This window comes from Hemitrygon akajei, chromosome 22 (assembly GCF_048418815.1).
Source record: "Hemitrygon akajei chromosome 22, sHemAka1.3, whole genome shotgun sequence".
Taxonomy (NCBI): domain Eukaryota; kingdom Metazoa; phylum Chordata; class Chondrichthyes; order Myliobatiformes; family Dasyatidae; genus Hemitrygon; species Hemitrygon akajei.
In genome coordinates, this window is record NC_133145.1 from 24,021,714 (window position 1) to 24,048,918 (window position 27,205).

Genomic DNA, 27,205 nt, shown 5'->3' on the forward strand with positions numbered 1-27,205 from the left:
AATGTAGCAACTCATGTAACATTGCTTAAAGCTGCTAATGTGAGACAACAGGTAGCCTTGGAGTGCCTCATCATTCTGGGCTGCAATCCAATTTGATGCCACGTCTTCACAAGAGAGAAAAACTAAAGAGAAGCAAACACTAAAAACGTTATCGGGGCATGACTGCGTAAGCGCGTGGATGTCAGCCAGTGAGAACAGCGAGAAGAGTTTAAAAGCAGACATCTTTATAGAGCAGGCGTCAGAGTAGAGAGAGACAGAGTAGGAAGGCTTTGGCTCAATAGGGCTTCGGTGATAATGGGTTGAGGTGAGGTAGGTGATCTGTGTAGAATACAGACAGGAAGTATGAGTGTGAGGCCGGTGTTCTGTGCTCGGTGTCAGATGTGGGAAGTCCGGGAGACGCTCAGCCTCCCGGACAGCCACATTTGTGCCAGGTGCATCGAGCTGCAGCTCCTTAGGAACTGGGTTAGGGAACTGGAGATGCAGCTCAATGACCTGAGTCTCATCAGGGAGAGTGAGGAGGTGATAGATAGAAGTTACAGGCAGGTAGTCACACTGGGGCCTGGGGAGACAGGTAAGTGGGTAACAGTCAGGAGAGGGAAGGGCAGGAGTCAGAGGCTAGAGAGTACCCCTGTGGCTGTACCCCTTAACAATAAATACTCCTTCTTGGGCGGCCTACCTGGGGGAAGCAACAGTGGCCGTGCCTCTGGCACTGAGTCTGGCCCTGTGGCTCAGACGGGTAGGGAAAGGAAGAGGATGGCAGCAGTGATAGGGGACTCTATGGTTAGGGGGTCAGACAGGCGATTCTGTGGATGCAGGAAAGAAGCACGGATGGTAGTTTGCCTCCCAGGTGCCAGGGTCTGGGATGTTTTGGATCGTGTCCATGAAATCCTGAAGTGGGGAGAGGAACAGCCAGAGGTCGTGGTACATATTCGTTCCAACGGCATAGGCAGGAAAAGGGAAGAGATCCTGAAAGCAGACTACAGGGAGTTAGGAAGAAAGTTGAGAAGCAGGACCACAAAGGTAGTAATCTCAGGATGTGACAGTGAGTATCGGAATAGAATGAGGTGGAGGATAAATGCGTGGCTGAGGGATTGGAGCAGGGGGCAGTGGTTCAGATTTCTGGATCATTGGGCAGGAGTGACCTGTACAAAAAAGATGGGTTGCACTTGAATCCCGGGGGGACCAATATGCCGGTGGGGAATTTTGCTCAAGCTATTGGGGAGAGTTTAAACTAGAATTGTTGGGGGGTGGGAACCAAACTGAAGAGACGAGGAAGAAGCGGTTGGCTGACAAATAGAGAAAGCTTGGAGGCAGTGCGAGAGGGAGAGGCAGGTGATAGAGAAGGGACGCGCTCAAACCGATGGTTTCAAATGTGTCTATTTTAATGCAAGGAGTATTATGAAGAAAGTAGATGAGCTTAGAGCGTGGATCAGTACTTGGAGCTATCATGTTGTGGCTATTACAGAGACTTGAATGGCTCAGGGACAGGAATGGTTACTTCAAATGCTGGGTTTTAGATGTTTCAGAAAGGACAGGGAGGGAGGCAAAATAGGTGGGGGCATGGCACTGTTGATCAGAGATAGTGTCATGAACGCAGAAAAGGAGGAAGACATGGAGAGATTGTCTACGGATCTCTGTGGGTGGAAATTAGGAACAGGAAGGAGTCAATAACTCTACTGGGTGTTTTTTATAGAGCACCCAATAGTAACAGGGACATCGAGGAGCAGATAGGGAGACAGATTCTGGAAAGGAGTAATAATAAGAGTTGTCGTAGTAGGAGATTTTAATTTCCCAAATATTTATTGGCATCTCATTAGAGTGAGGGGTTTAGATAGGGTAGAGTTTGTTAGGTGTGTTCAGGAAGGTTTCTTGACACAATTTGTGGATGAGCCTACAAGAGGAGAGGCTGTACTTGATCTGGTATTGGGAAATGAACCTGGTCAGATTGAAGACAGATGTTCTCAGGAAAAAGTACGGAAGAAATGTGGCAAATGTTCAGGGGACATTTGCCTGGAGTTCTGCATAGGTTGGCGGCTGGTGGCATAGTGGCATCAGCGCCAGACCTCAGAGCAAAGGCTTCCTTGCACGCTTTCCATCCGTGCAGGGTTGAGCGTCAAGCTCGGCTTCGTAAAATAAGAAAGCCTGCTAAAAAAAAAACGCTGTCATGAGAGCAGCGTTAAGGACTTTCTTCTTCTTCTCTGCATAGGTACATTCTAATGAGACAGGGAAAGGATGGCAGGATACATGAACCGTGGAACTGTCATAAATCTAGTCAAGAAGAAGAGCTTACAAACAGTTCAAAAAACTAGGTAAAGATAGAGATCTAGATGATTGGAAGGCTAGCAGCAAGGAGCTTAAGAAAGAAATTAGGAGAGCCAGAAGGAGGCATGAGATGGTCTTGGTGGGCAGGATTAAGGAAAACCCCAAGGCATTCTACAAGTATGTGAAGAGCAACAGGATAAGAATAGACCTGAGAGAATAGGGCCAATCAAGTGTGACAGTGGAAGTGTTTATGGAACCGGAGGAGACAACAGATGTACCTAATGAGTACTTTTCTTCAGTATTCACTACAGAAAAAGATCTTGGCAATTGTAGGGATGAGTTACAGCAGACTGAAAAGCTTGAGCATGTAGATATTAAGAAAGAGGATGTGCTGGAGCTTTTGGAGAGCATCAAATTGGATAAGTCACCGGGACCAGACAAGATGTACCCTAGCATACTGTGCAAGGTGAGGGAGGAGTTTGCTGAGCCTCTGGCACTGATCTTTGCATCATCAATGGGGACAGGTGAGGTTCCGGAGGATTGGAGGTGGTGGATGTTGTTCCATTATTCAAGAAAGGGAGTAGAGATAGCCCAGGAAATTATAGACCAGTGAGTCTTACCTCAGTGGTTGGTAAGTTGATGGAGAAGATCCTGAGAGGCAGGATTTATGAACATTTGGAGAGGCATAATATGATTAGGAATAGTCAGCATGGCTTTGTGAAAGGCAGGTCATGACTTATAAACCTGATTGAATTTTTTGAGGATGTGACTAAAACACATTGATGAAGGAAGAGCAGTAGATGTAGTGTATATGGATTTGAGCAAGGCATTTGACAAAGTACCCCATGCAAGGCTCATTGAGAAAGTAAGGAGGCATGGGATCCAAGGGGACATTACTTTGTGGATCCAGACCTGACTTGCCCACAGAAGGCAAAGAGTGGTTGTAGACGGGTCATATTCTGCATGGAGGTCGGTCACCAGTGGGGTGCCTCAGGGATCTGTTCTGGGACCACTACTCTTCATGATTTTTACAAGTGACCTGGATGAGGAAGTGGAGGGATGGGTTAACAAATTTGCTGACGACACAAAGGTTGGGGGTATTGTGGATAGTGTGGAGGTCTGTCAGAGGTTACAGCAGGACATTGATAGGATGCAAAACTGGGCTGAAAAGTGGCAGATGAACTCCATAAGTGTGAGGTGGTCCATTTTGGTAGGTCAAATATGATGGCAGAATATAGCATTAATGGTAAGACTCTTGGCAGTGTGGAGGTTCAGAGGGATCTTGGGGTCCGAGTTCATAGGACAATTAAAGCTGCTGCGCAGGTTGTCTCTGTGGTTAAGAAAGCATAAGGTGAATTGGCCTTCATCAATCGTGGGATTGAGCTTAAAAGCAGTGAGGTAATGTTACTGCTATATAGGACCCTGGTCAGACCCCACTTGGAGTACTGTGCTCAGTTCTGGTCGCCTCACTACAGGAAGGATGTGGAAACCATAGAAAGGGTGCAGAGATTTACAAGGATGTTGCTTGGATCGGGAAGCATGTCTTATAGGTTGAATGAACTCGGCCTTTTCTCCTTGGAGCGACAGAGGATGAGAGGTGACCTGGTAGAGCTGTATAAGATGATGAGAGGATTGATCATGTGGATAATCAAGACGCTTTTTCCCAGGGCTGTAATAGTTAGCATGAGAGGGCACAGTTTTAAGGTGCTTGGAAGTAGGTCCAGAGGAGATGTCAGGGGCAAGGTTTTTTTAAAAACACAGAAAGTGGTGAGTGCGTGGAATGGGCTGTCGGCAGCGGTGGAGGTGGATATGATAGGGGCTTTTAAGAGACTCCTGGACAGGTACATGGAGCTCAGAAAAATGGAGGGCTATGGGTAGGCCTAGGTAGTTCTACGTTAGGAACATGTTGGGCACAGCTTTGTGGGCCGAAAGGCCTGTATTGTACTGAATGTTTTCTATGTTATCATGCATCACTTTCACTCAGTCTCTTCTGTGCTGCTGAATCAGAGGGCTACAGGTTCAAACTCCAAAGTAGGTTCAAGCACACAGCGAGTTATAATCGAAGCCCTGTTTTTAAACTTACCCGTTTAGAAAAATGGCTGATTGGCAGGAAAGAGTAGCTATGGTGGCAGGCATTCAAATCATCTGGATGCAAGAACAGGTATCAAGTAAGGATTTGTACTTAGACTGAAACCATTTGACTAGACAAGAAGTAATCTGACACCGCGACATTTTTATGTTTATAATAGGTTCAGGAAACAAAGAGAGAAGCAGCTTCATTCTGCTAGTTGAAGAGACAATAAGAGGTCACAAGTTCATCCAGGTAATGGGAGATATGGGAATTCTCTGCCAGAACCGATAATCACAACAGAGCCATCCTTTCATTTAAAAGCAAATTAAGTGTTCATTTGAAAAATTAATTTCAAATGAGGGCAAAGAGAAGAATTCGATGAGATATATGGGGCAGCAGAGTAGCACAATGCTCTACAGTACCAGCGATCCGGGTTCAATTCCCGCCTGCCTATAAGGAGTTTGACAGTTTTCCCTGTGACCTCAGGGTGCTCTGGTTTCCTCCCACAGTCCATTGGTAGGTTAGTTGGTCATTGTAAATTGTCCTGTTATTAGGCTGGGGCTAAATTGGGGGATTTCTGAATGGTTTGGCTCGAAGGGCCTATTCTGCGCAGTATTGCAATAAATAAATATTCATGTGGTGGTAACACTGGTGAAACATTCATTGGGACATCTGAACCGTAACCTTTGAGCCCTGATAAAGGAAACATACTTGAAGCATCATATTTTCTCTTTGCTGATATTGACTTTTTATAATTCTTATATCATTATCCAAATTTTATCTTTGATCCACATTTAAATTGCCATAAACAGGAGGCACATGTATGAACTTACATTCCAGCCTAAAGAACTTTGCATCATTTATTTTTAATAGAAATACTGCACACATTTACAGAAAATGCAGAGTCTGGTTTCAGCAGTTATTAATGCAGCTAAATATTTGCACTACTGAACTTTAAGTTTTCTCATATATGAAGCTATAGAGGCAGAAATCTCAGTACTCTTCTTGTTCTGACCATAGTAGTCCACAAATTCTCCACTGGGGCTGATAAGATACATAATTATTGTATGGTCAACCTGAAACAGACAATAGAATGACAGGTTAAAGTGATTTAAGCAGACTTAAGCTTATTTCTTAAATAAAATCTAATAAACAGAGACATGATGATCTTGCTAACTTGCATAAAATCTCATTTCAAAAATGTCTGAAGAATCATCATTTGGAGGTAGGAATAGGGTGCACTGTTAAAGCAATCTACAAGGGCAAAACTTATCACCCATTCCCCTGGTGGTTAAATGCACTATTAATTGTGGAACTGTAAACCATGGAGATCTAAGGTGAATCCTGTAGCATGAATTGATCTCTATCACGCGTAACTGTGTTTTAAAAACATGCATATTGCTCCCTCATTGGCCTGTGCCTTCCCATACTATGTGTCACATATAAGGTAGAGGTCTTCAAACATATTCTACAGGGAATTCAAACACATTATAAAACAAGCACTGCCTGATGAATCATATTCCAAAGTGATCCCAGCCTCCTAAAAACACTTAATGCTATAGATTAGAACAGTAAAGACCCTTCAGCCCACTATGTTGTGCCAACCCTTTAACCTACTCCCAAGATCAATCTAACCCTTCCCTCCCATATAGCTTTCCATTTCCCTTTCATCTATGTGCCCAGGAGCTTCTTAACTGTCCCTAATGGTGGATTGGATAGTGGACTACTTGACAGATAGACCTCAGTATGTGCGGTTGGGAGACTGTAGGTCTGACATGGTGGTCAGCAGCACAGGAGCACCGCAGGGAACCGTACTCTCTTCGGTCCTGTTCACCCTGTACACATCAGACTTCCAATATAACTCGGAGTCCTGCCATGTGCAGAAGTTCGCTGATGACACGGCCATAGTGGGGTGTGTCAGGAATGGACAGGAGGAGGAGTATAGGAAACTGATACAGGACTTTGTGATATGGTGCAACTCAAACTACCTGCGTCTCAATATCACCAAGACCAAGGAGATGGTGGTGGACTTTAGGAGATCTAGGCCTCATATGGAGCCAGTGATCATTAATGGAGAATGTGTGGAGCAGGTTAAGACCTACAAGTATCTGGGAGTACAGTTAGACGAGAAGCTAGACTGGACTGCCAACACAGATGCCTTGTGCAGGAAGGCACAGAGTCGACTGTACTTCCTTAGAAGGTTGACGTCATTCAATGTCTGTAGTGAGATGCTGAAGATGTTCTATAGGTCAGTTGTGGAGAGCGCCCTCTTCTTTGTGGTGGCATGTTGGGGAGGAAGCATTAAGAAGAGGGACGCCTCACGTCTTAATAAGCTGGTAAGGAAGGCGGGCTCTGTCGTGGGCAAAGTACTGGAGAGTTTAACATCGGTAGCTGAGCGAAGGGCGCTGAGTAGGCTACGGTCAATTATGGATAACTCTGAACATCCTCTACATAGCACCATCCAGAGACAGAGAAGCAGTTTCAGCGACAGGTTACTATCGATGCAATGCTCCTCAGACAGGATGAAGAGGTCAATACTCCCCAATGCCATTAGGCTTTACAATTCTACCGCCAGGACTTAAGAACTTTTTAAAAGCTATTATTAATGCTTTTTGAGATAGTGATTTAGATGCATATCTTATTTTTTACTGAGTTAAGTATTGTATGTAATTAGTTTTGCTACAACAAGTGTATGGGACATTGGAAAAAAGTTGAATTTCCCCATGGGGATGAATAAAGTATCTATCTATCTATCTATCTAATGTATCTGCACCTCCCATCCAAAGAAAAAAGCCCTAGCTCACCCAACCTAACATCATAGGACATGCTCTCTAATCCAAGCAACATCCCGGTAAATCCTCTGCACCCTCTCTAAAGCTTCCACATCCTGCATATAATTTAATTTTAAATTGATCTGTTGTAGTTACAAAACCCTAACCATCTGGGATCGAAGGGAAAAGTACTTGGCTCCAGTTGAAGAATACAAAACAAATCTCTGCCTATTGCATGCAGTTCTCAGTACAAACTAACTGAGTACTGTATGTGAAGGGGTGAGGTGGGCAAGAGGCGTTATCAAAAGTTTCCTGACACAATATGTAGATAAGCCTACAAGAGGAGAGACTGTACTTGATTTGGTATTGGGAAATGAACCTGGTCAGGTGTCAGATCTCTCAGTGGGAGAGCATTTTGGAGATAGTGATCACAATTTTATCTCCTTTACAATAGCATTGGAGAGAGATAGGAACGGACAAGTTAGCAAAGCGTTTAATTGGAGTAAGGGGAAATATGAGGCTATCAGGCAGGAACTTAGAAGCATAAATTGGAAACAGATGTTCTCAGGGAAACATATGGAAGAAATATGGGAAATGTTCAGGGGCTATTTGTGTGGAGTTCTGCATCGGTATGTTCCAGTGAGACAGGGAAAGGAATGTAGGGGACAGGAACTGTGGTGTACAAAGGCTGTCCTGGAATACTCTCTGAATAAGCACTGCCGAGAACAGCTGCCACGATGCTCGACACCACCCCGGATAAAGCAGGATCGCTTGATCGTTCACTACTTTAACAATTCATTTCTCCACTTTCCGTAGCGTGCAAATTCACAATATGCACTGCAGTTACCCAACCAGTTTCTTCCAGTACCACACCCTCAACATCAAGGACACTGACAGCAGAGAACATCTGCATGTTCCCCTCCAACTCGCATGCTGTCCTGACTTGGAAATATATCACTGCCCCTTCATCGTGACTGGGTCAAAATCCTGAAGCTAGTCAATCATTACTATAGGACTGCAGAAGTTCAAGCAGGTTGCTTACCACCCTCCTAAGGGCAAGTAAAAATAGGAAATAAATGCAGGTATTCCCAACAAGGCCCAGATCCCACTGAATAAAATAATGGACAGTCTATATTGAGTAAATAAATGTATATTATCACCACAATGAAGAAAATAATAAACTTAAAATTATTTGGGCAGCAGTAAGAATTACGTTATCTCAAAATTACCGTAAATGCTCTTATTGGATCCGCTGAGGGAAAGTAGGCGCACAAGAATAACAGAGCAAGGAAATTGCCTTGTAACCTCACCCGTATCCAGGATGGAGGGTTTACCCATTACCCATAGGTCTCCCCCTTTCCTGTTGCCACCCTTTAATTTATTATTTTAACAACCATTCATTGGGGACACAGGAAAATTTTAACAAAAATGGACTCCAGCTGACAAACAACAAAAAACCAGTACTTTACTATTAAGTAATCAAAAGCAGTTTGCTTTTCAAGTAGGTTGCAAAAGCAGTGGGGAGGAAACAGTGAGAGGTTGCTCAAAGTGCAGGCAAACAAGCCCCCTTGCTTCAGGCCTAAAAAGTTGTGGTGCAGAAGTGATCCAGCCAGCAGGGAGAGTACATGCAAACCAGAAACACGTGCCATTCTGTGAGACAAGCTCTTGTCACATCTGGCCCTTTACCACCTTTGTTGCCCCAGCTGTAGACACTTTGAGGATTATCACAACAGACTCGACTTCTTGAAAGGAGCGTCTTGTGATAACATCCAGCAGAAACACACAAGGATCAGGAAGAACACTGTAGAGACCAGCGACTGGAGGCAAGACTTACCTTTCTGCACTCACGTCCTGTTGCCATTGGTGTTTATTTCCCAGCACATGACAGGAATTGGGCCCTTGGAGCATATACTCTACATGCTAATAATTTTCCTACATTTTTTTAAAACAATAAAACAACCAACTGCCAATACAAAAAAATTTACTTACAATGTAATCGTTGTCTTCATCTTTGGGCCCTTGGCTATAGTAGACTCTGTAGGCCTTCGACACCTGGTTTATTTGCTCTTGGGAGCCTGTCAGGCCAATTAACTTTGGAGAAAACTCTGCAGAAGAATTAAATACTTATTTTAATCACTTACAGCATTCATCCTTTTAAAATCAAAAACTAGTATGTTGAAACAAAGAACTTGCACACAGACGCTTTTCATATCCACAGGATGATTAAAGTGTTTTAGTTTTACAAATTCACACATTAAGAAACAAATCTGCTCATGCAAGGATGGAGAAAAATGTACTCGTCTCAATTTTTGAGCAGAAGATGTTAGAAATGTGAAACTGGAAAACCAGCATTTGTATTTAAAAGGCAAATGTGATTGTTTTTCACATCCTTAGTATTCAGTTGAAAGAAAACACAGAAACTTTAAAAGTAGTAAACTCAAAGTATGGTTACTATTGGAACACCATAGTAGTTTTTACAGCTTTACACTACGTCTTCCAGCACAGTAACACTACATGTCCATGAAACCTCAACAGAAGAGAAAAGCTATCACATGGGTCACTAATGCAACAATCCCTCTTGCCTTCTCTCCCAAACACTGGACGAAGATTATCACTTAGAAGTTCTTTAAGAATGCCAATTAACTTTAAGCAACACATAATATTTTTAATATTAAAATTTCTCCAGATCCTGCTTATTTACAGTTCAATCATTCCAAAAGCACAGAAGACCAGGGGATCGATCATGGAATGAAGATTTTGATGGCATACAGTAGGTATTCTATCTCATGGAAATAAAAATGAAAATGCTCTAAATACTCAGCAAGTCAAGAGTATCTGTGAAAAGAAAAAACAATTTTAGATCCAAGACATTGGCATAACTGGGAAAGAGAGAAAACAAATTATTTTTTAGGAGTAGACAAGGTAGGGTAGTTTGGGTGTAACAAGCAGAATATGTTTGATAGAGTGAGAACAAACGAATTAATGTGGAAGTTAGAATCAAACAAAGAAACATAACTTCTTTATTAACTTATATGGTCTCACCCTATCAGGAGTATTCCCATTCTTCCATCCAATTCAACCACAACCTTCCCGACTACTGAAAACTAACTTGATTCTTCTCTCTTCTAGTTCCGACAAAGGGTCTTGGTCTTGAAACAGTTAACTGGTTGTCTTGCCAGATAGTGCCTGATCTGTTGAGTATTTCTACCATTTTGAGGAGATACTGTAGTTTTTTTTTCACCTAACTTCATGCCTGTTTTATTTCTTCAGATCTCCTCAACCAGCAAGTGCCAATTTTCAAAAAAAAAAATGGAACAGCTGTAAAGAGAGCTGATATCAGAAACATTAATGGCTGGCTTGTCTGTTATCTAATCCCAGGATTTTAATTTCTTCAAAAAAAATCTAACCAACTTACCTTCGACATATCTTGCCATGGCCTCGACATTATCTCGGTCTGGATCAATTGTGATCAAAAGAGGAGTGAGATTTGGTAAAGATGGGATCCTGTCTGTAAAATAAAATACAGAAGAGGTAAACTTGCTGCAAACTGACATGCCTATAACTGGATTAAGAAAGGGACGAGAGGTAATAGTGGGAAGCTAAGTTGGGAGAAGAACTTGTGCTTTGGAAGCTTTGGCCTGACAGGACCATCACTTATTTATTAATGAACTTCTAGCCCTGAAAACTGTAAACAGGATCAGGTATCAAGATCAGGCTTGTGGGGAGGAGGGGGACTGTAGAACATCTTGCCACCAGTGGATGGGAGAGGGATCTGATAGAGCAGGAATTTGAGTGATGGTCTAAAAGGAGTGCTATTAGTTGCTCAAAAAGATCTTAACATATAGAAGCAGAATTGAGCCATTTGGTCCATCGAGTTTGTTCCAGCATTCAATCATGGCTGATTTATTTTCCCCTTTCAACCTCATTCTCCTGCCTGCTCCCTATAACCTTTGAAGTCCTTACTACTCAAGAACCCATCAACCTCTGCTTTCAATATGCTCTATGACTTGTCCTCCATAGGCATTTGCGGCAATAATTCCACACTAGCCTTTGGCTAAAGCAATTTCTCCTCATGTCTGTTCTTTTTTTTTTGTAATTTAAATTTTATTGAAGTTCATCATCAAACAAACATTTCCATAAGATGTATTTCAAGTATTGTATGCTGTGCCTTCTGGTCCTAGCCTCTCCATGCCCACTTTATCCAGGCTTTTCAATATTCAGTAAGTTCCAATGAGATACCCCCATCCCCATTTTTGGGAACTCCATGAGTACAAGCCCAGACCCATCATTCATTCCCTCTATCATTCTGGTAAACCTCTTCTAGACCTTCTGAAGTGCCACCTATTCCTTTCTTAGGTATGAGCTCTAAAACTGCTGACAATTCTCCAAAGTCATCCGATCCTATACAAGACACCAGCCCCTGCAGAACGGTGATCAGCAGCCAACCAGAAAAGACCTCCTTTGTTCCCACTCTTTGCCTTCTGCCATTCAGCCAATATTCTGTCCATGCCATTACCTTTCCTGAAATTCCATGGGCTCTCATTCATTTAGCAAAACTGTGTGCAGCACCTTGTCAAAGGCCACTCTTACCTCTCTTTTACTCTTTATGTAGCTGGGCAAAGAAAAGCATCCCTTCCCCACCCCCACAACTTTCCTCCGGGCAACAGCAATGTGGTTTAACCAGACACTTCTAACTCCACTACCCAATTAAATTGGGAAATTGGCTCCTAGAATGTTTACCTACACACACGGCCTCTCTCAACCCCAATAGAGTTCATCAGTGCCTCTTCAGTCAGTTCTTTGATCTGGAACATTAACACTTTGCTTTCCACAAACGCTAAGTGTTTTCCTGCTGAGTGTTCCCAGCTTTTTTTTAAATATACTTGATTCACTTATTATATCTCTGCTACAACAAAAGGTTTTATTTAATCTGGTGCTTCAACTCTAACATTTTAAAGTTGGTTATTCACCATATCCTAGTTTTTAATTGCACACTGGCAGTCAATGAGTCAGACGTGGTGACTGTATGTCCAGACCAACAGCAAACAAAACTAATTAATGTAAAAAAAGTCTATTTTTTAAAAATGAGGAAACCAAGCTCAAAAATAAACGATGATACCTGCTCCTGACAAATTCACCAATGAAGTGCAGAGTTTATAGAATAGTTGACTACAAATGATCTGCTTTAGTTCAATCTCAGCTACTCAGGGCTTTCCAGACAGTACGGAAGTGCGACTGTCAGGCAGCATGGAAGCAACCCTTCGGCCCAACTCCTTCTCACTTACTTTGTCGCCCAGCGAGCCAGTCGTATTGCCCTCTAAACCCCTCCCATACATATACATATCTAAATGGCTTTTAAATATTGCTAATGTGCCCCCGCGGCTATTGGGTGACCCCGTGTTTGGATGGTGTCGCAGTGAGGATGCAGATGGACACAGGTGCTGCAGAATCACTGGGGTTGGAGACCGTTTACAGGGAGAAATTGCAGCATCTCACCCCAGAAGGAGCAAGATTGGTTTTACAGACTTTCTCTGGTGAGGTTGTTCCAGTGAGGGGAGTAGTACATGTTACAGTGGAGATCAACGAACAGAGAAAGAAACTTCCACTCTACATTGTTACAGGTAGTTATCCAGTGCCTCTGGGCTGCTCGTGGTTGGAACAGCTCAAACTCAACTGGCATGAAATGCACTTGATTGTTGGGAGCACTCGTCTACAAGAGGTATTGAAGAAACACACAGAAGTATTGAACAGAGAACTGGGTGGTAGGAATAGAATCACTGCTAAAGTGGTGGTTAAACCATCAACACCCAAACGCCTGAAGGCAGGACCTGTTCCATCTGCCCTCAAACCACAGGGAGAGGCTGAATTGGAAAGATTGGTCTAGAATAAGGTGTGAGGAAGTAAATGGGCAACTTCAGGGATGAGTCAACAAGGCATTGTGGAGAGTTCAAGGCAACAATTAATTCGGTTCTTATCCTCACTGATAATTTTTTTTAGCAGGATTGGTCGAAGGACAGACATTTAGCAAGGTTGACGTGTCAAGCATACAGTACTTGCAGATGTGACTTATACATCACTGGGAAAAATGAGCATTAACACCTACAAAACTTGGATGCTACAAGACAAAGACACAAGGAGTATGGGCAATGGGAACAGAAAGACAAGTGTGAGTTCTTTTGACCTTTGGCTGAATACTTGGTCTACGTGATCGACAGCTTCGGGCTTCACAAGGCACCATCAAAGGTGAACACAATTGTGGAAGGCTCCATCACCAAAGAATGTAAGTCAATTGCAATCATTCTTAGGTTTACTAACATACTAAGCAAAGTTTATTTCTAATCTACCACTTCATGAGATTTTAAATTAAGCAATACACCGACACTGTAAAAGGCCAAAACAGCTTTCTCACATTCTGAAGCACTCACACACTTTTACCCGTCATTGCCCATACAGCTGCCCTGCGACACGTCACCCTATGGTGTGGGGGCAGTAATCTTACATATCATGCCATTGGATGAAGGGCGTTCAGTCGCTTTTGCACCATAGACATTACGCGAGGCAGAAAGCCACTATGCCTAGACTGAGCGGGAAGCGCTCACGATTGTCTTTGGAGTTAAGAAATTCCATCGAATACCCTTTGGGTGATGATTTACACTGCTGATAAATTATCGCCTACTGACGTCAATTTCTGACTGCTAGTTGTATACAATATTGAGCTCAGGATATTGTACTGATCTGCATAGTAAAGCACAGGAGGTCCGAGCACTGTCTGAATGCTGACAGACTGCCAAAACCTCCCTTAGCTGTTCAGCTCCACAGCCATCGCTGAAAGAGATCTTTCACTTCAAGGAAGTAACTACAGCGCTACCGTGTTGTCATTCCTCCACCATTAAGAAAGCAAGTGCCTGATGAGCTATATGCAGGACGCTGTGGCATAGTGCGCGTGATAGAAATTGCACGCAGCTACTTCTGGTGGTTGGGACTGGATGTAACCATTGAAGAGAAAGCCAAAGATCGCCCACATTTTTAGCCAGTGCGAAATGTTCCTCAATTTGTTCCTGTGCATCCATGGGAAATGCCTGAAGAACCACGGCAGAGGATTCATATAGATTTTACAGGACTTGTGGAAGGCCACACGTTCCTGGTTGTAGCAGGCACACACGACAAATGGCTCCGGTTGCCATCATGAACACCACTTTTGAAAAATACTTTGTGGAGCTACAGTCCATTCCACCTTTAGCTGTTCTGTGCTTCCTCAACACCTTGCAGGTGACAGCTTTGCATCAGGCTTGACCTGCCTCGACCCCCAAATATTAAACAGCCTGTGCGAAATGAACAAAAACCCAAGCACGGAGACGTGCCAAACTGCAGTACAGAGGTTTCACAGCAGGAGAGAGTACTTGCCCAGATCTACATTTCTGAAGTAAAGAGGATACCTGTGATGGTGGTGCCATAAACTGGTCCTGTGACATACACAGGGGAAACTAGTCACCACAACATCTGGAGAAAGCACGCCGATCAGCTGCTGCCCACTTCGAAAGCTAATGAAAACCAACACAACCTGGCCAATTCAGATCCAGTTGTAGAAATGAGACGACGACTGCAGAATCTCCGTTACGATCAAATGACAGAGCCAGTACTTTCCCCATACCTGTGCTTTCTGAGGTGCTCCCTATAGACAATGCAGTAACCAAGCCAAGGTCGATACATACCTAGAAAATAACCTCACAGGAACAGGCAGCCTCCAGACAGGCTGAATCTCTAGTTGAGTGAGTAACCCTCAGCACATGGGCAGAATAATCCCCAGGGTTATGTCTGGGAATAGGAGCAGTTGACTCTCTTTCTGTAGTTTAGGAAAAAAAATGTTTTTTTGTTGCTGGTTGAATTTGAATGTTAATAGTTCAGCAGCTGGTCTGTGTAGGGGAAGGGGGAGAAATCTTTAAAATAAGGGGGAGAAGAGGGACATGTTATGCATTCACGTATATTTTGACCTTTACAGCTTGCCGTCAAGCCTCCCTGTGTTGTGTACTGAACATAATGTCAGAGGGCACTCTGAGTAGATGACTTACAAGCAAAAATAAATAACAGCACATTTGTTCCTCACCTCTCCATCTCTTGTGTGTGTTACTCATGGTCACCCAGCTTCCCAGTGCCAAAAACTTAACAAAAACTATACACAATACTCCAAGTACAGCCTCACCAACATCTTATAGAACTGCAACATTCCAACTCCCATACTCTATGCCCTGTGCTCTAGCACGGGCAATGGAATTACAAATTCATTTATCTGGGAATATGATCATCTCTAATTTGCAGCTCATAAAATAAAATCACTTGGAACCGTAGTGCCTTTTTAGACCCCCGATATACACTTCAAATCATTTTGATAGGCGGAAATTTTTACCTATTTCATCCACGACAGCAATCATCTTCTCTAGTTCTTCGGGACAAATGTCTGGACAGTGCGTAAATCCAAAGTATATCAAGACCCACTGCCCGAGGTAGTCTTTGTCTGTCTTGGGTTGCCCTTTGTGATCAACCAGTGAAAAGGGTCCTCCAAGTGCTGCCTTTCCAATGCTACGAGTCCGCTCCTTCTCAATCTCTTCACAGTCAATTAAAGAAAGATTAACACATTATTACATCATCTCACAGACTCAATTAGCTACATTTGTATACTTTCATTATAGAGCTCAATTATTTTAAATAACTTTAAACAATTCGTGTAACAGCAAATGAAACAACACTAACATTAAGGAGTATTGAGACTGTGATTGCTTTAGAGGACGAGCATGGTTACGGGAACCAACTGGCCTACTCCTCCCGTCTTATTTCAGTGTTCTAACTGAATGTGATTCTGTATCATATTGCAACCACTCTGCTCACCATTTATTAAACATTATTTATTTACATCCTCAGGAGCAAATACACAAGCTTTAGAAAAATTGCACTTAGATCCCCCAAGTTGTTAGGATGGGAATTCCTGCTGACAGGATCCACATCTTTACATCACTCCTGCTCTCCTCTTAATCAGAAATGAGATATTATCAGTGATATCAGGTAGATTCTCAGGATCTCACTATCACAACTTGTACAAGGCAGGGAACTCAGATTGTTTAAAGGAGTCAAGCCCAGATGTTTAACATCAGTACATACCAAGATAGCAGCATGGCAATAAAGATCATATTGTCAAAGGAATCTCATTTCTTTGTTTTGAATTCAAGAGTACATCTCTGTATACACTATTTATGTCTGATAGGATCATGGCAGATTTGGCATTCAACTCCAAGTCCATCCGTTGCTTCAAATAATTTAATCCCTTTGTTTAATATCAGACTTACATCAATTCCCATTTGTAATAGAGTTCCCTTTGTCCATACATTTTTCACAAAGAGGCGGGTGTAAAGTTTGAGTTGAAATTACTATCTTGGGTTTCCTGAGGTGCAGCCAGTAGAAATATAGTCATTCTTTATCAGCTGGAAACTACAATTATCTTTAACTTGAATTTTCAGGAATGGAGTCCTACACATGTAATCCCTACACGATTTAACCTTTAGCATCCAAGTGTCATTCTGCTAAATCCTTTGCTCTGCTCCCTCTAAGACCACCACAGCCCTGCTTCAGGTATAGTGCTCAGAAATAAACAACCTAGGCTAATTGATTCCCTTATCAAACTTAGTATCTCATTCTCCTGACTGATTCTGATTTGTGACTGGATCCTCAATTTCCCCACTTGCAGACCCCACTCTGTTGGGATTGGCAAAAACATCTCTTCCACGATCACCATCAGCACAGGTGTACCACACGGCTGTGTGCTCAGCCCCCTGTGCTCTACCAGCTTCACACTTATCACTGTGAGGCTATGCACAGCTCCAATCCACATTTAAGTCTGCCGTTGGCCAAATGAAGGGTGGTGATGAATTGGCGTTTGGGAGGGAGATTGAAAAATTGGTTCAATGATGCCACAACAACAATCTCTCACTTAACATCAGCAGAACAAGAGCTGATTATTGACTACAGGGTGAAGAAGCCAAAGGTCCATGAGCCAGTCCTCATCAGGGGATCAGAAAAGTCAGTAATTTTAAATTCTTTGGTGTTATCATTTCAGAGGATCTATCTTGGGAACAGCATGTAAGTGCCATTAAAAAGAAAGCACATCAGAGCCCCACTGTCTTAGAAGGTTGTGCAACTTTGGCCTGCCATCTAAAACTTTGACTACCTTCAATAAATGCACAGTGGAGCATATCCTGACTGGTTGTATCATGACCTGGTATGGAACTACCAAAGCCCAGGAATGGAAAACCTACAAAATGTGACAGATACAGCCCACTCCAACACAAAAAAAGCATATCCCACCATTGAGCACATCTACAAGGAACGCTGCCACAAGAAAGCAGCATCCATCATCAAGGACCCCCACCATCCAGGCCATCGTGCTCTCTTCTCACTGCTGCCATTAATAAGGAGGTGCAGGAGCCTTAGGTCCCATCCGTCAGGTTTAGGAACAGTTATTACCCTTCAACCATCAGGCTCCTGAACCAACATGGATAACTTCACTCACCTCAACACTGAATTAGTTCCACAACCAATGGACTCACTTTCAAGGACACTACAACAGGTTCTCAATACTATTCATTATTTATTTATTATTATTTGTGGGGTGGGTCACATTTGCATAGTTTGTCTTCTTTTTGCACATTGGCTTTTTGTCAGCCTTTGTGTGTAGCTTTTCATCAATTCTATTGAATTTATTTGTTCTACTGTGAATGCCTGCAAGAAAATGAATCATGTTCACAATTTACCTTGAACTTTCATGATTCATGTGTAAGGAGTTTCTTCTTTTATGTCACTGCTAAGGCTAATAAAATGGCTTCTTTGGTATGTTATAATAAAATGGCTTCTCTGTACTGTTAACTGCTGTTACAGTGGTTCTCTATAGCAGCTTGTTTGGGTTGTAATTACTGATAACGGGAATTGTATTCATTTGCTAACCAATTGGGATAGATGTTATTCTTTATTGCGCGTGAAAGCTATTGTTTCTCGCGGGCTTTGGGGAGAAGGCACGATGGGGACAGAGAGAGGAGACGCGACCCAAGAGATGCTGTAAGCTGGGCGACGGAACGGACCCTGAGCGGGAGTCCGAGACCCAGGGTCTTCCGCGAGGAGAGGAGACACGGGACTTGAGTACAGCATTTGGTCGATCACTGAAGGTGGTCCCATTCGAGGGTCGGCGGAGTTCGGAGGACATCGACTGGAGGAAGGGGGACCTGGTTCTGTAAGAGCTCCAACGATGTGTGCACAAACTGGTTAATAATAATGGCCCTTTTTCTTTTCTTTTAAACAGTTAAACAGTTCTTATTTTGTTCCTTTACTATCTAGTCAAAGAAAGAGTTATAAAGCGTAATCATTTAATCGCATATGTCTGTTATTTGGCGTGGTGGGGTATATCACACAGCATCTACACAGACTCGATTACAGAGTTTGGCGGGGTCGAAGGCTGCTCCCATTAGATGAAAGCAAACCTGAGGCTTACCAGGAGGCTACACATGTTTAATAATTTAATGTTTTTTTGTGAATACACCTCATGTCTCTGTCAAGATCCTCCGTTTCATTTCTCTCACCAGTTTAGAAGTACTCTAATGTACCATTTCCAGTTCCAATGTGGTATAGGAATGCTTACTTTCTTCTTTTTCTTTCTTCATGTATCTCATGACGACCAGCAGTGCTCCTCCTACAGCAAAAGTGACTGCTAAAGATTTCCATGTGACAGGCTACTAAGAAGGAAAAACAATGTCTCAGAAACAAAGACATTGAACAAATTATAAACAAGACAGGTTTTAAATTGTTCCTGTAAAAAATGAGAGCATTTGATGGCTCTGGGCCTGCATTCACTAGACTTCAGAAGAATGAGGGGTGACCACATTGAAACCTATCAATGAAAGGCTTTGATAGAGTAGAAGTGGAGAGGACGTTTGACATTTGGTGGGAGCGTCTAAGACCAGAGGACACAGCCTCAGCATAGAGGGGCAATTCTTTTAAAACAGAGATGAGGAGGAATTTCTTTAGTCTGAGAGTGGTGAATTCGTGAGCAGTGAGTTCTTTGCCACAGGCAGCTGTGGAGGCCAAGTCTTATAAATATATTTAAGGCAGACGTTGATAGATTCTTGATTCGTCAGGGCATGAAGAGAAACAGGGAAAAGGCAGGAGATTGGAGCTGAGAGGAAAATTGGATTAGCCCTGATGAAATAAAGTGGAGTGGATGGGCCAAGTGGCTTAATTCTGTTCCTATCTTATGGTCTAAATAAATGTGATACAATACCACACATTGGAACATGGGCTCAGTTAGAACCATTATGTTTTAATATTAGGTGACCACACAGTAACTGAATAGTAATGTAGTAAACTGTTACTGATCTGTTTCTCAATAATATTTGGTAATCAGTCTTAATATACTATATAAATAGAGTGAAACCATTCCTTTCAAATACTTGGCACATCCTCCTCCTCCTCCTATGTTGCTACAACTATTAAAACATTCCTACTTTACTCATTAACACTGAATTACTTACCCCATCCTTCTTGGTCCTAGGGTTTGTTTTCGATCCCGTTGGTGGTGGAGGCATTGTACTGAAGTAGTGGAAACTGGTGTATTTGGGCAAAGATATTGCCCAAGCTGGGCAAAGATCATCCCTTAACTGTTCCAATACAACAAGAATAAACTTTGAATTAGTAAGCACAGTAAATTATTGTCAAACAATTACTCTGCAAGTGAAGTACCTGCTGTTCTACATTCAAATCCAGATGTGATGAGAGAATGAAAAAGTACTGATAATTTTAAAGGATAAAAACTTGACGCAGTAAATAATTCTTTAAAGAGTGTTTTGAAAATTTTCCCTTTCATTTTACCAGGAAGACTTCAGTTTAAACCTTACAAGAGAGACGGCACCTCTAATTATGCAGTAAACAGGAGGAAATCTGCAGATGCTGGAAATTCAAACAATACACACAAAATGCTGGTGGAACACAGCAGGCCAGGCAGCATCTATAAGGAGAAGCACTGTCAACGTTTCGGGCCGGGACCCTTCGTCAGGACGAATTATGGTCTAATTATGCAGTGTTTGGTTTTGGAGTCACTACCTCTGTGGTCAAGCCTTGAAGCAGTTAAGAGTCATTTAACACAGAAATGGGACCTTTGGCTCAACTGGTCGCTGCTGACCAATATTCCGATCTATACGAGTCCCACCTGCCAGCCTTTGGCACATATCCTTGTCCAACAGATCTGAGATTTTTGCTCCCTGTGCAGATGAGAGTGGGGGCATCAGGGAGCATGAGCAACCAAACCATGGTACCCCATTTCAAGAAGCCATTCAAAGGTGGGGGGGGGGTGAGAGAAGATGAACGTAGTTGTAATTGGGAACAGTATAGTCAGGGGAATAGATACAATTTTCAGTTGCAAAGAATGAGAGTCTCCAAGGCTGTACTACCTGCCAGGTACCCGGGTTTGGGACATCTCATCTGACCTGCAGAGGAATTTGGAGTGGGAGGGAGAAGACTCAGTTGCCATGGAAGGTACGCATGTCTTGGAAGGACTACAGGTTTTGCTGAAGGAATTTGAACAGCTAGGGACTATGTTAAAAAGCAGAACCAAAAAAGTTAATAATCTCCGAATCATTACCTGAGCCAACTATGAATTGGCACAGGGTTAGTAAGCTCAGAGAGGTAAATCATGGCTCAAAGATTAAAGTGGGAGAAGTAGGTTTGAATTTGCGGGACATGGGCTGTAGTATTGAGAAAGGTGGCGCAATGTGATGGGGTGAGTTTCGCCTGAGCCATGTTGGGGCCAAAGTCCTGGCGAGTTGCATAACTTGGGCTGTGGATAGAATTTTCAACCACTTGGAAATGAAGGATAAAATAAAAAAAGAGAATGCAGGAGAGGTTACGGACGTCTCGAGAATGAAGTAGAAGAGAGAAAGTTTAGAAAGGGATAAGAATTTATCTTCATGAGGCATGGAGACTAAATTGAAAAGGGCAGTAAATACAGGACTGAAGGAGTTATTTTTGAATGCATGCAGTATATGAAATGAGGTAGAAGAGCGTAGAGCAAAGCTATATCCTTCAAAAGAAGTGACATAGGATCAGAAGATGTAGAATCCTTGTGTGTAAAGTTAAGAAACTGCAAGGGTAAAAACACCCTGATAGGAATTACGGTAGTCAGGTGGTAGAGTACAAATTACAATGTCCCCTAAGATCCTATCAAAATTCTCCCCTCTCACCGTAAACCTATGCCCTCTCGTTTTTGATTCCCTGGGCTAAAAACTGTGTGCACTGACCTATTTTCCTCACGATTTGATACCCCTCTACAAGATCATCCCTCATTTTCCTGTGCTCCAGTTCAAATAGTCCCAACCTGCTCAAACCTTTCTTAGTCCCTCAAATCCCCACACAATCCTTGTAAATCCCTTCTGCCTTCTCAAATCGATAATGGGCTCATCAGGCTTATTTGGAAAAAGAGATACACACCTTCAATATATGCTAACTACCACATAGTATATATTAATGCAATTTTGTTAGCTAACCAGACAGATAAACATTTCCTTCCTAAGTCACGACCATTGGAAACAACGCTACATGCCAGCCAGTGAGACGGAATTTGAATTCTCAGTTAAACCAAGTCACTTTTTAACAACGTAATTGCTTCTCTGAAAGTAAACTGGTATAAACTGATGGGTAAAATGCCTATTTCTCGAAAATTAATCAACATTCCACTTATATTGTATCTCTTGTTTATGATAGATAGATAGATAGATACTTTATTCATCCCCATGGGGAAATTCAACTTTTTTTCCAATGTCCCATACACTTGTTGTAGCAAAACTAATTACATACAATACTTAACTCAGTAAAAAATATGCATCTAAATCACTATCTAAATCACTATCTCAAAAAGCATTAATAATAGCTTTTAAAAAGTTCTTAAGTCCTGGCGGTTGAATTGTAAAGCCTAATGGCATTGGGGAGTATTGACCTCTTCATCCTGTCTGAGGAGCATTGCATCGATAGTAACCTGTCGCTGAAACTGCTTCTCTGTCTCTGGATGGTGCTATGTAGAGGATGTTCAGAGTTTTCCATAATTGACCGTAGCCTACTCAGCGCCCTTCGCTCAGCTACCGATGTTAAACTCTCCAGTACTTTGCCCACGACAGAGCCCGCCTTCCTTACCAGCTTATTAAGACGTGAGGCATCCCTCTTCTTAATGCTTCCTCCCCAACACGCCACCACAAAGAAGAGGGCGCTCTCCACAACTGACCTATAGAACATCTTCAGCATCTCACTACAGACATTGAATGACGCCAACCTTCTAAGGAAGTACAGTCGACTCTGTGCCTTCCTGCACAAGGCATCTGTGTTGGCAGTCCAGTCTAGCTTCTCGTCTAACTGTACTCCCAGATACTTGTAGGTCTTAACCTGCTCCACACATTCTCCATTAATGATCACTGGCTCCATATGAGGCCTAGATCTCCTAAAGCCATTATCTAAGCCATTGAAAGATGCTTCACAAAATTTGACACCAAGCCAGTAGGGCAGGCAACCTAAAAGTTTATTTCGTTATTTATTGGGATAGAGTGTGCAAATGGCACTTCCAGCTCGTCCAGCTGCACAGCCCAGTGACCCCCGATTTAACCCTAGCCTAATCATGGGACAATTTACAACAACCGATTAACCTACCAACCAGTACATCTTTGGGAGGAAACCCATGCACTCACAGGGAGAACATACAAACTCCTTCCAGGCAGCAGTGGGAATCGAAGGCAGGTTTGGAAGCAAGTTTCAAGGTAGACTCTCATAGTAAGGAGAAAGGGAAGAATAATTAGGGAATTCTCCAGGAACAATGGCGGAGGATTAAACAAAGCCAGAATTGGAGAAAAGGCTGTTGCATCACTGAACTGGAGATATTAATTAGAGTGAAGATGTCAAGGATCTGAAAACAAAGCAACACGCTGCTCATTGGAAATTTGTAGGTCAGCAAAGGGGTTACAGATGAATAGATCTTGGTAAAAGTTGGAATTCAGGCAACAGGATTTTAGATGAAACAGAAAACAATGGGACCAATTTGAAAAGAATGATCAGGAGAGCCAGGATTCAACTAGCCTGAGCATAAAGCTCTGAAGATATCTTAAGAGACAGTTTGATCAAAAACAAAGAATTGGTTACTGAACAGAAGGCAAACAATGAGAATAAATGCGCCTTTCTCAGATTGTCAATCTAACACAGTATCTTGGTATCAAAGTTTGGGACTCAGATACTCATACATCTTGGCTAAGAAGATGAAATACCATTTTTCCAAATTTGCTGACGATATTAAACTGGTTGACTGTGAGAACAGAGGAAGACCAGAAGAGACTTCAAGGGGATCTGGACAAGCTGAATGAGTCAGGAGGAATTATGGTATAAGTTGTGTAAATATGTTTTGATGAATATTACAAAATCACAGTTCAGCCATCAGAGATTAGGAAGTGTTGATCTTCAAAAGGATCTAGTGAAGGCCAACCAGCAACTAAAAGTGATTAAGAGGATAAATAATATCCAAAGCCTTATTTATAGAGTTCGATTACAAGTCATACGTAACGCCCTGGGAAAGGTTTCACTGCTATTGTGATGGTTGTTCTGTAGCAGCAGTGACTAGAGATAACGGGGGCTTTGGAACGCTTGCTGTCCAATGAAGGGAGTGTTTTTTTCTTCTTGTGTGCCTGACAGCGAGTTGTTTTGTTCGGCGGAAGATGAAGAGAGAAGATGCCAGAACGGAGAGGTCGTAGTCACCAGAAAGGAGTGGATTTGGAGTGGGGCCGGCAGTTAACGATGCCCAGGGGAAATCAACGGAGGACTAACGGACGGGAAACCGTGAGCTCCAGCATGCACATTAGACAGTTTCATTAAAATGGCCCTTTTCTTTTTGTTTTACTTCACTAACCCTTTAGTCAAATGAAGAATTGTAAAGCTAAATCGTTTTATTGCATATGGTGTACTGTCTGCTATTGCATAGTACTGATCTGTAACAGGTGACACATCACGCAGCTTCCACCCAAACGGGAGGTTGTGCAACTCAATCTCATATGTTTGGTGGGGCCAGAGATCGCCTTTCCTCGGCTTACGCAGCCGACAGAACCTGGGAGTTACTCATTAAATTGCATATGGCCATTGTAAATGGACATTGTGTATAGTTTTACACTTTTAACACAAGAATAGATGTTCTTGCAATAGAAAAGTGCAGTATGATTGTGTAAACCAGTTCCAAAGACTGTGCATTTGCTATACATGGAGAGATGACATTCTTTGATGTTCAGAAACTTTTTCAAGACTCTTAAAAGAGATTAACAGCTAAGTGCAGGGAAAGTGCCACTCCTGACTGAAGAGTCACGGACAAGAAAACAAAGTGAAAATAATAGGTGGGCTGTTTAGGAATGAGAGGAAGGAAAAATATTCTTCATTAAAAGAAGCAACCATTTGGAATTCTCTAACTTAGACAGCTGTGGAAGCTCCATAATGTTCATTCAACATAATGATCAATACATTTCTATACATTACTATATGGAATACCACTGGAAAATTGTATAACAGTCAAAAATGAGCTACAATTTTGCTCAGTGACAGAACAAGTTCTGCGGGCTTACTGGCCTGCTCTTACATCTTAAGGTAAAAACAATCGGTGACTTTAAAGATCAAATGGAGGAGTGCAGGGGATCCAGCAACTAGCAGATAATTACAATGTCTCTGGCCCAAGCTTTCAATTCCCCTCCCAATGTTCACCAAAAGCAGAGGATGGTAAGCAGGAAAACTTCAAAGAACTCCTTATCTGAGAAGCTGTCCTTGACCACATTCCACAGAATAACTTTGTCATCTTAGTCAACAAGATGTTGAAGAAACTTGCATATCAAAAAACCACAAGGCCTCTAGTATAGACAGTACTGCTACTGAGGTTCAACTGGAACTTAAGTCACAAATCCAACCTCACCTCCCTCATCTGGGAAGACGACGAAGACATGCCACAATTGTGACCACTTATTGCCAGGGTCTTTACTTCTGTTTTATTTTGTTGAGATACAGCACGGAATAAGCTGTTCTGGCCCTTTGATCTATGCTGCCCAGCAAGCCCCCAATTTGATCCTAGCCTAATCACAGGAAAACTTACAATGACCAATTAATCTACCAGCCAGTAGGTCTTTGTTCTGTGGGAGGAAACCCACGTGGTCATGGGGAGCTGTACAAACTCCTTACAGGCAGTGGTGGGAATTGAACCTGGATCGCCTGTACTGCAAAGCATTGTGCTAACCACTACATAACTGCGCCACCCAGGCCTTCTTCAATAACTTCCTCCCATACTGAAGAGCTGCTCCCCACATCGGATGCCTTCAAGGGGCATAAGAAAAGCACGATCTTCACTGCCCGACAACTCCAAGAGAAATGTATTGTCAACAATACATTGCCTTTTGTGACCTTCCAAAAGCCTTTGACTCTGGTCACCATGGAGGGGCTACTTACAAACAAAATCTTTCTCAAATTTGGCTGCACCCCAAAACTCAATGCCATTCAAAACCTACATGAAAGCAAGCAAACTTTGATTCTGGATAATGGGTCCAGCATAAACCCACCCCAGGGCAGTGTGGGATCACGCAGGGCTGTATTGTTGTCCCAACCCCTTTCTCAGTCTCTCTGGCTGCAATATTGTCCCTTGTATGTTGTAAACTTCTCACAAGTAGGAACTAAACTTAGCGGAGGTATGGAAAACAGCTCAAATTCAATCCTGTAAACTCCAAGTCTGGCCATTGATCCGCAATGTAAGGAAAACATTAACACTTCTGAAACGTTTTCAACTCTTCTAAAACAACAGGCCTATGTGGAACAATAACAAAAATTTCTGCAGCAACATATCCCTACTGTACAACATCACACACACAATAAAAGAAACACAATTTGACTGGAAAAAGGTGAACTATTTTCCACGTACAAAATGTTGGAGGAAATAGTCGGGCTGAGTGCTCGATACTGCCTGACCGCCTGAGTTCCTCCAGCATTTTGTGTCTGTTGCTTTGGATTTCCAGCATCTGCAGAATTCCTCCTGTCTGCCACCATTTTCCATCTTTTGGGTGCTAACTCTGAGTGAAGACGGCCAGGCTTTGGCTGTCTGTGGAAACTGAAGCTCAAGGCCTGCAGCCAAGCACCTCCCCTGCTGGGCTTGGTGTACTCCGACACCGAAGTTCGGGAGCATTTTTTGTTTCATTCTACCCCGGAAATAACTGGCGAACCGCAAATCAGCAGGAAAGCTGCTGGGCAACTTGTGATCGCCATTCAGGAATTGTCTGGAGACTGTCAACAATACGTGAAGTGTGCGTTAAGTGTTTTCCACATCCCAAGTGGGGCACCTGAGCCCGACACCCAGTGCTGAATGATAACAAATCACTTCACAACTCGTTCACGATGCCGTGTCCGGTCTTAGTGAAGCCGGCATCGCGCAACTCACCGGCGCCCCGCATCGCGTCCCTGCTGGCCGCACCGCCGGGTAGTTACAACGCCGGCCCGTGACACGCCTGGGGACCGAGATCGCCCCGGCCCCCTCGCACCAAACTTCCCGGCTGAGCCCCCGAGGAAGGGCAGCAGTCCGGCTGCACAGACGCACCAGCAGCGCCATCAAAAGCGAGATCTGACCTTCCCTTAATACATCCGGAACGAAAGCCGAGTCCCCGCCTTCACATCCTCGGATCTGAGCGCTCCCGATAACAACGTTACTTTACCCTCCTGTCGGCAGTACACGTTTCCTCGTAGAAGGGTGAAATTTGTGGATACTGCTACTGCAAATTAAATTCCCAGACCATAAAACACATCACTACAGGCCGCTAAACATTATGCTCATATTCCACACAGTATTTGACTGTAAATGCAACGCTTAATGTGAATTCTGCGAAACATGACTGAAATGCGAAAGTAGATCTCCTACTACAAAAGATTAACGCCGCCTTTCCTCCGGATAGGGTCCAGTGGGGAACCACTCACATCTTCAAAACTACTGAATTAAATCGAATTGTTTTACTGCTTTGGGTTAACCACAAGC

At 42.9% G+C, this 27,205-nt stretch overlaps 1 protein-coding gene across 1 annotated transcript; it reads right to left on the reverse strand.

Annotated features, from left to right (window-relative positions):
* Positions 1 to 5,180: 5,180 nt before the first annotated feature.
* LOC140714560 (protein SCO1 homolog, mitochondrial-like) lies at positions 5,181 to 26,796 on the reverse strand. Its single transcript, XM_073025851.1, has 7 exons — positions 26,618 to 26,796; positions 19,671 to 19,796; positions 18,782 to 18,872; positions 15,509 to 15,706; positions 10,520 to 10,612; positions 9,094 to 9,209; positions 5,181 to 5,409 (listed from the first exon to the last, which is right to left on the reverse strand). The coding sequence occupies exons 1-7, from the start codon at positions 26,783 to 26,785 to the stop codon at positions 5,278 to 5,280; spliced, it is 924 nt and encodes a 307-aa protein (XP_072881952.1). The 5' UTR covers positions 26,786 to 26,796; the 3' UTR covers positions 5,181 to 5,277.
* Between the last annotated feature and the right edge of the window lie 409 nt (positions 26,797 to 27,205).

Excerpts from the sequence above, each read along its gene's own strand:
- LOC140714560 (XM_073025851.1), bottom strand. The coding sequence starts at position 26,785 with ATGGCGCTGCTGGTGCGTCTGTGCAGCCGGACTGCTGCCCTTCCTCGG. Across the intron at positions 15,707-18,781 it reads GAAGAAAGAAAAAGAAGAAA|AGATTGAGAAGGAGCGGACT; the intron begins GTAAGCATTCCT and ends TTGACTGTGAAG. Across the intron at positions 9,210-10,519 it reads CATGGCAAGATATGTCGAAG|AGTTTTCTCCAAAGTTAATT; the intron begins GTAAGTTGGTTA and ends ATTCTTCTGCAG.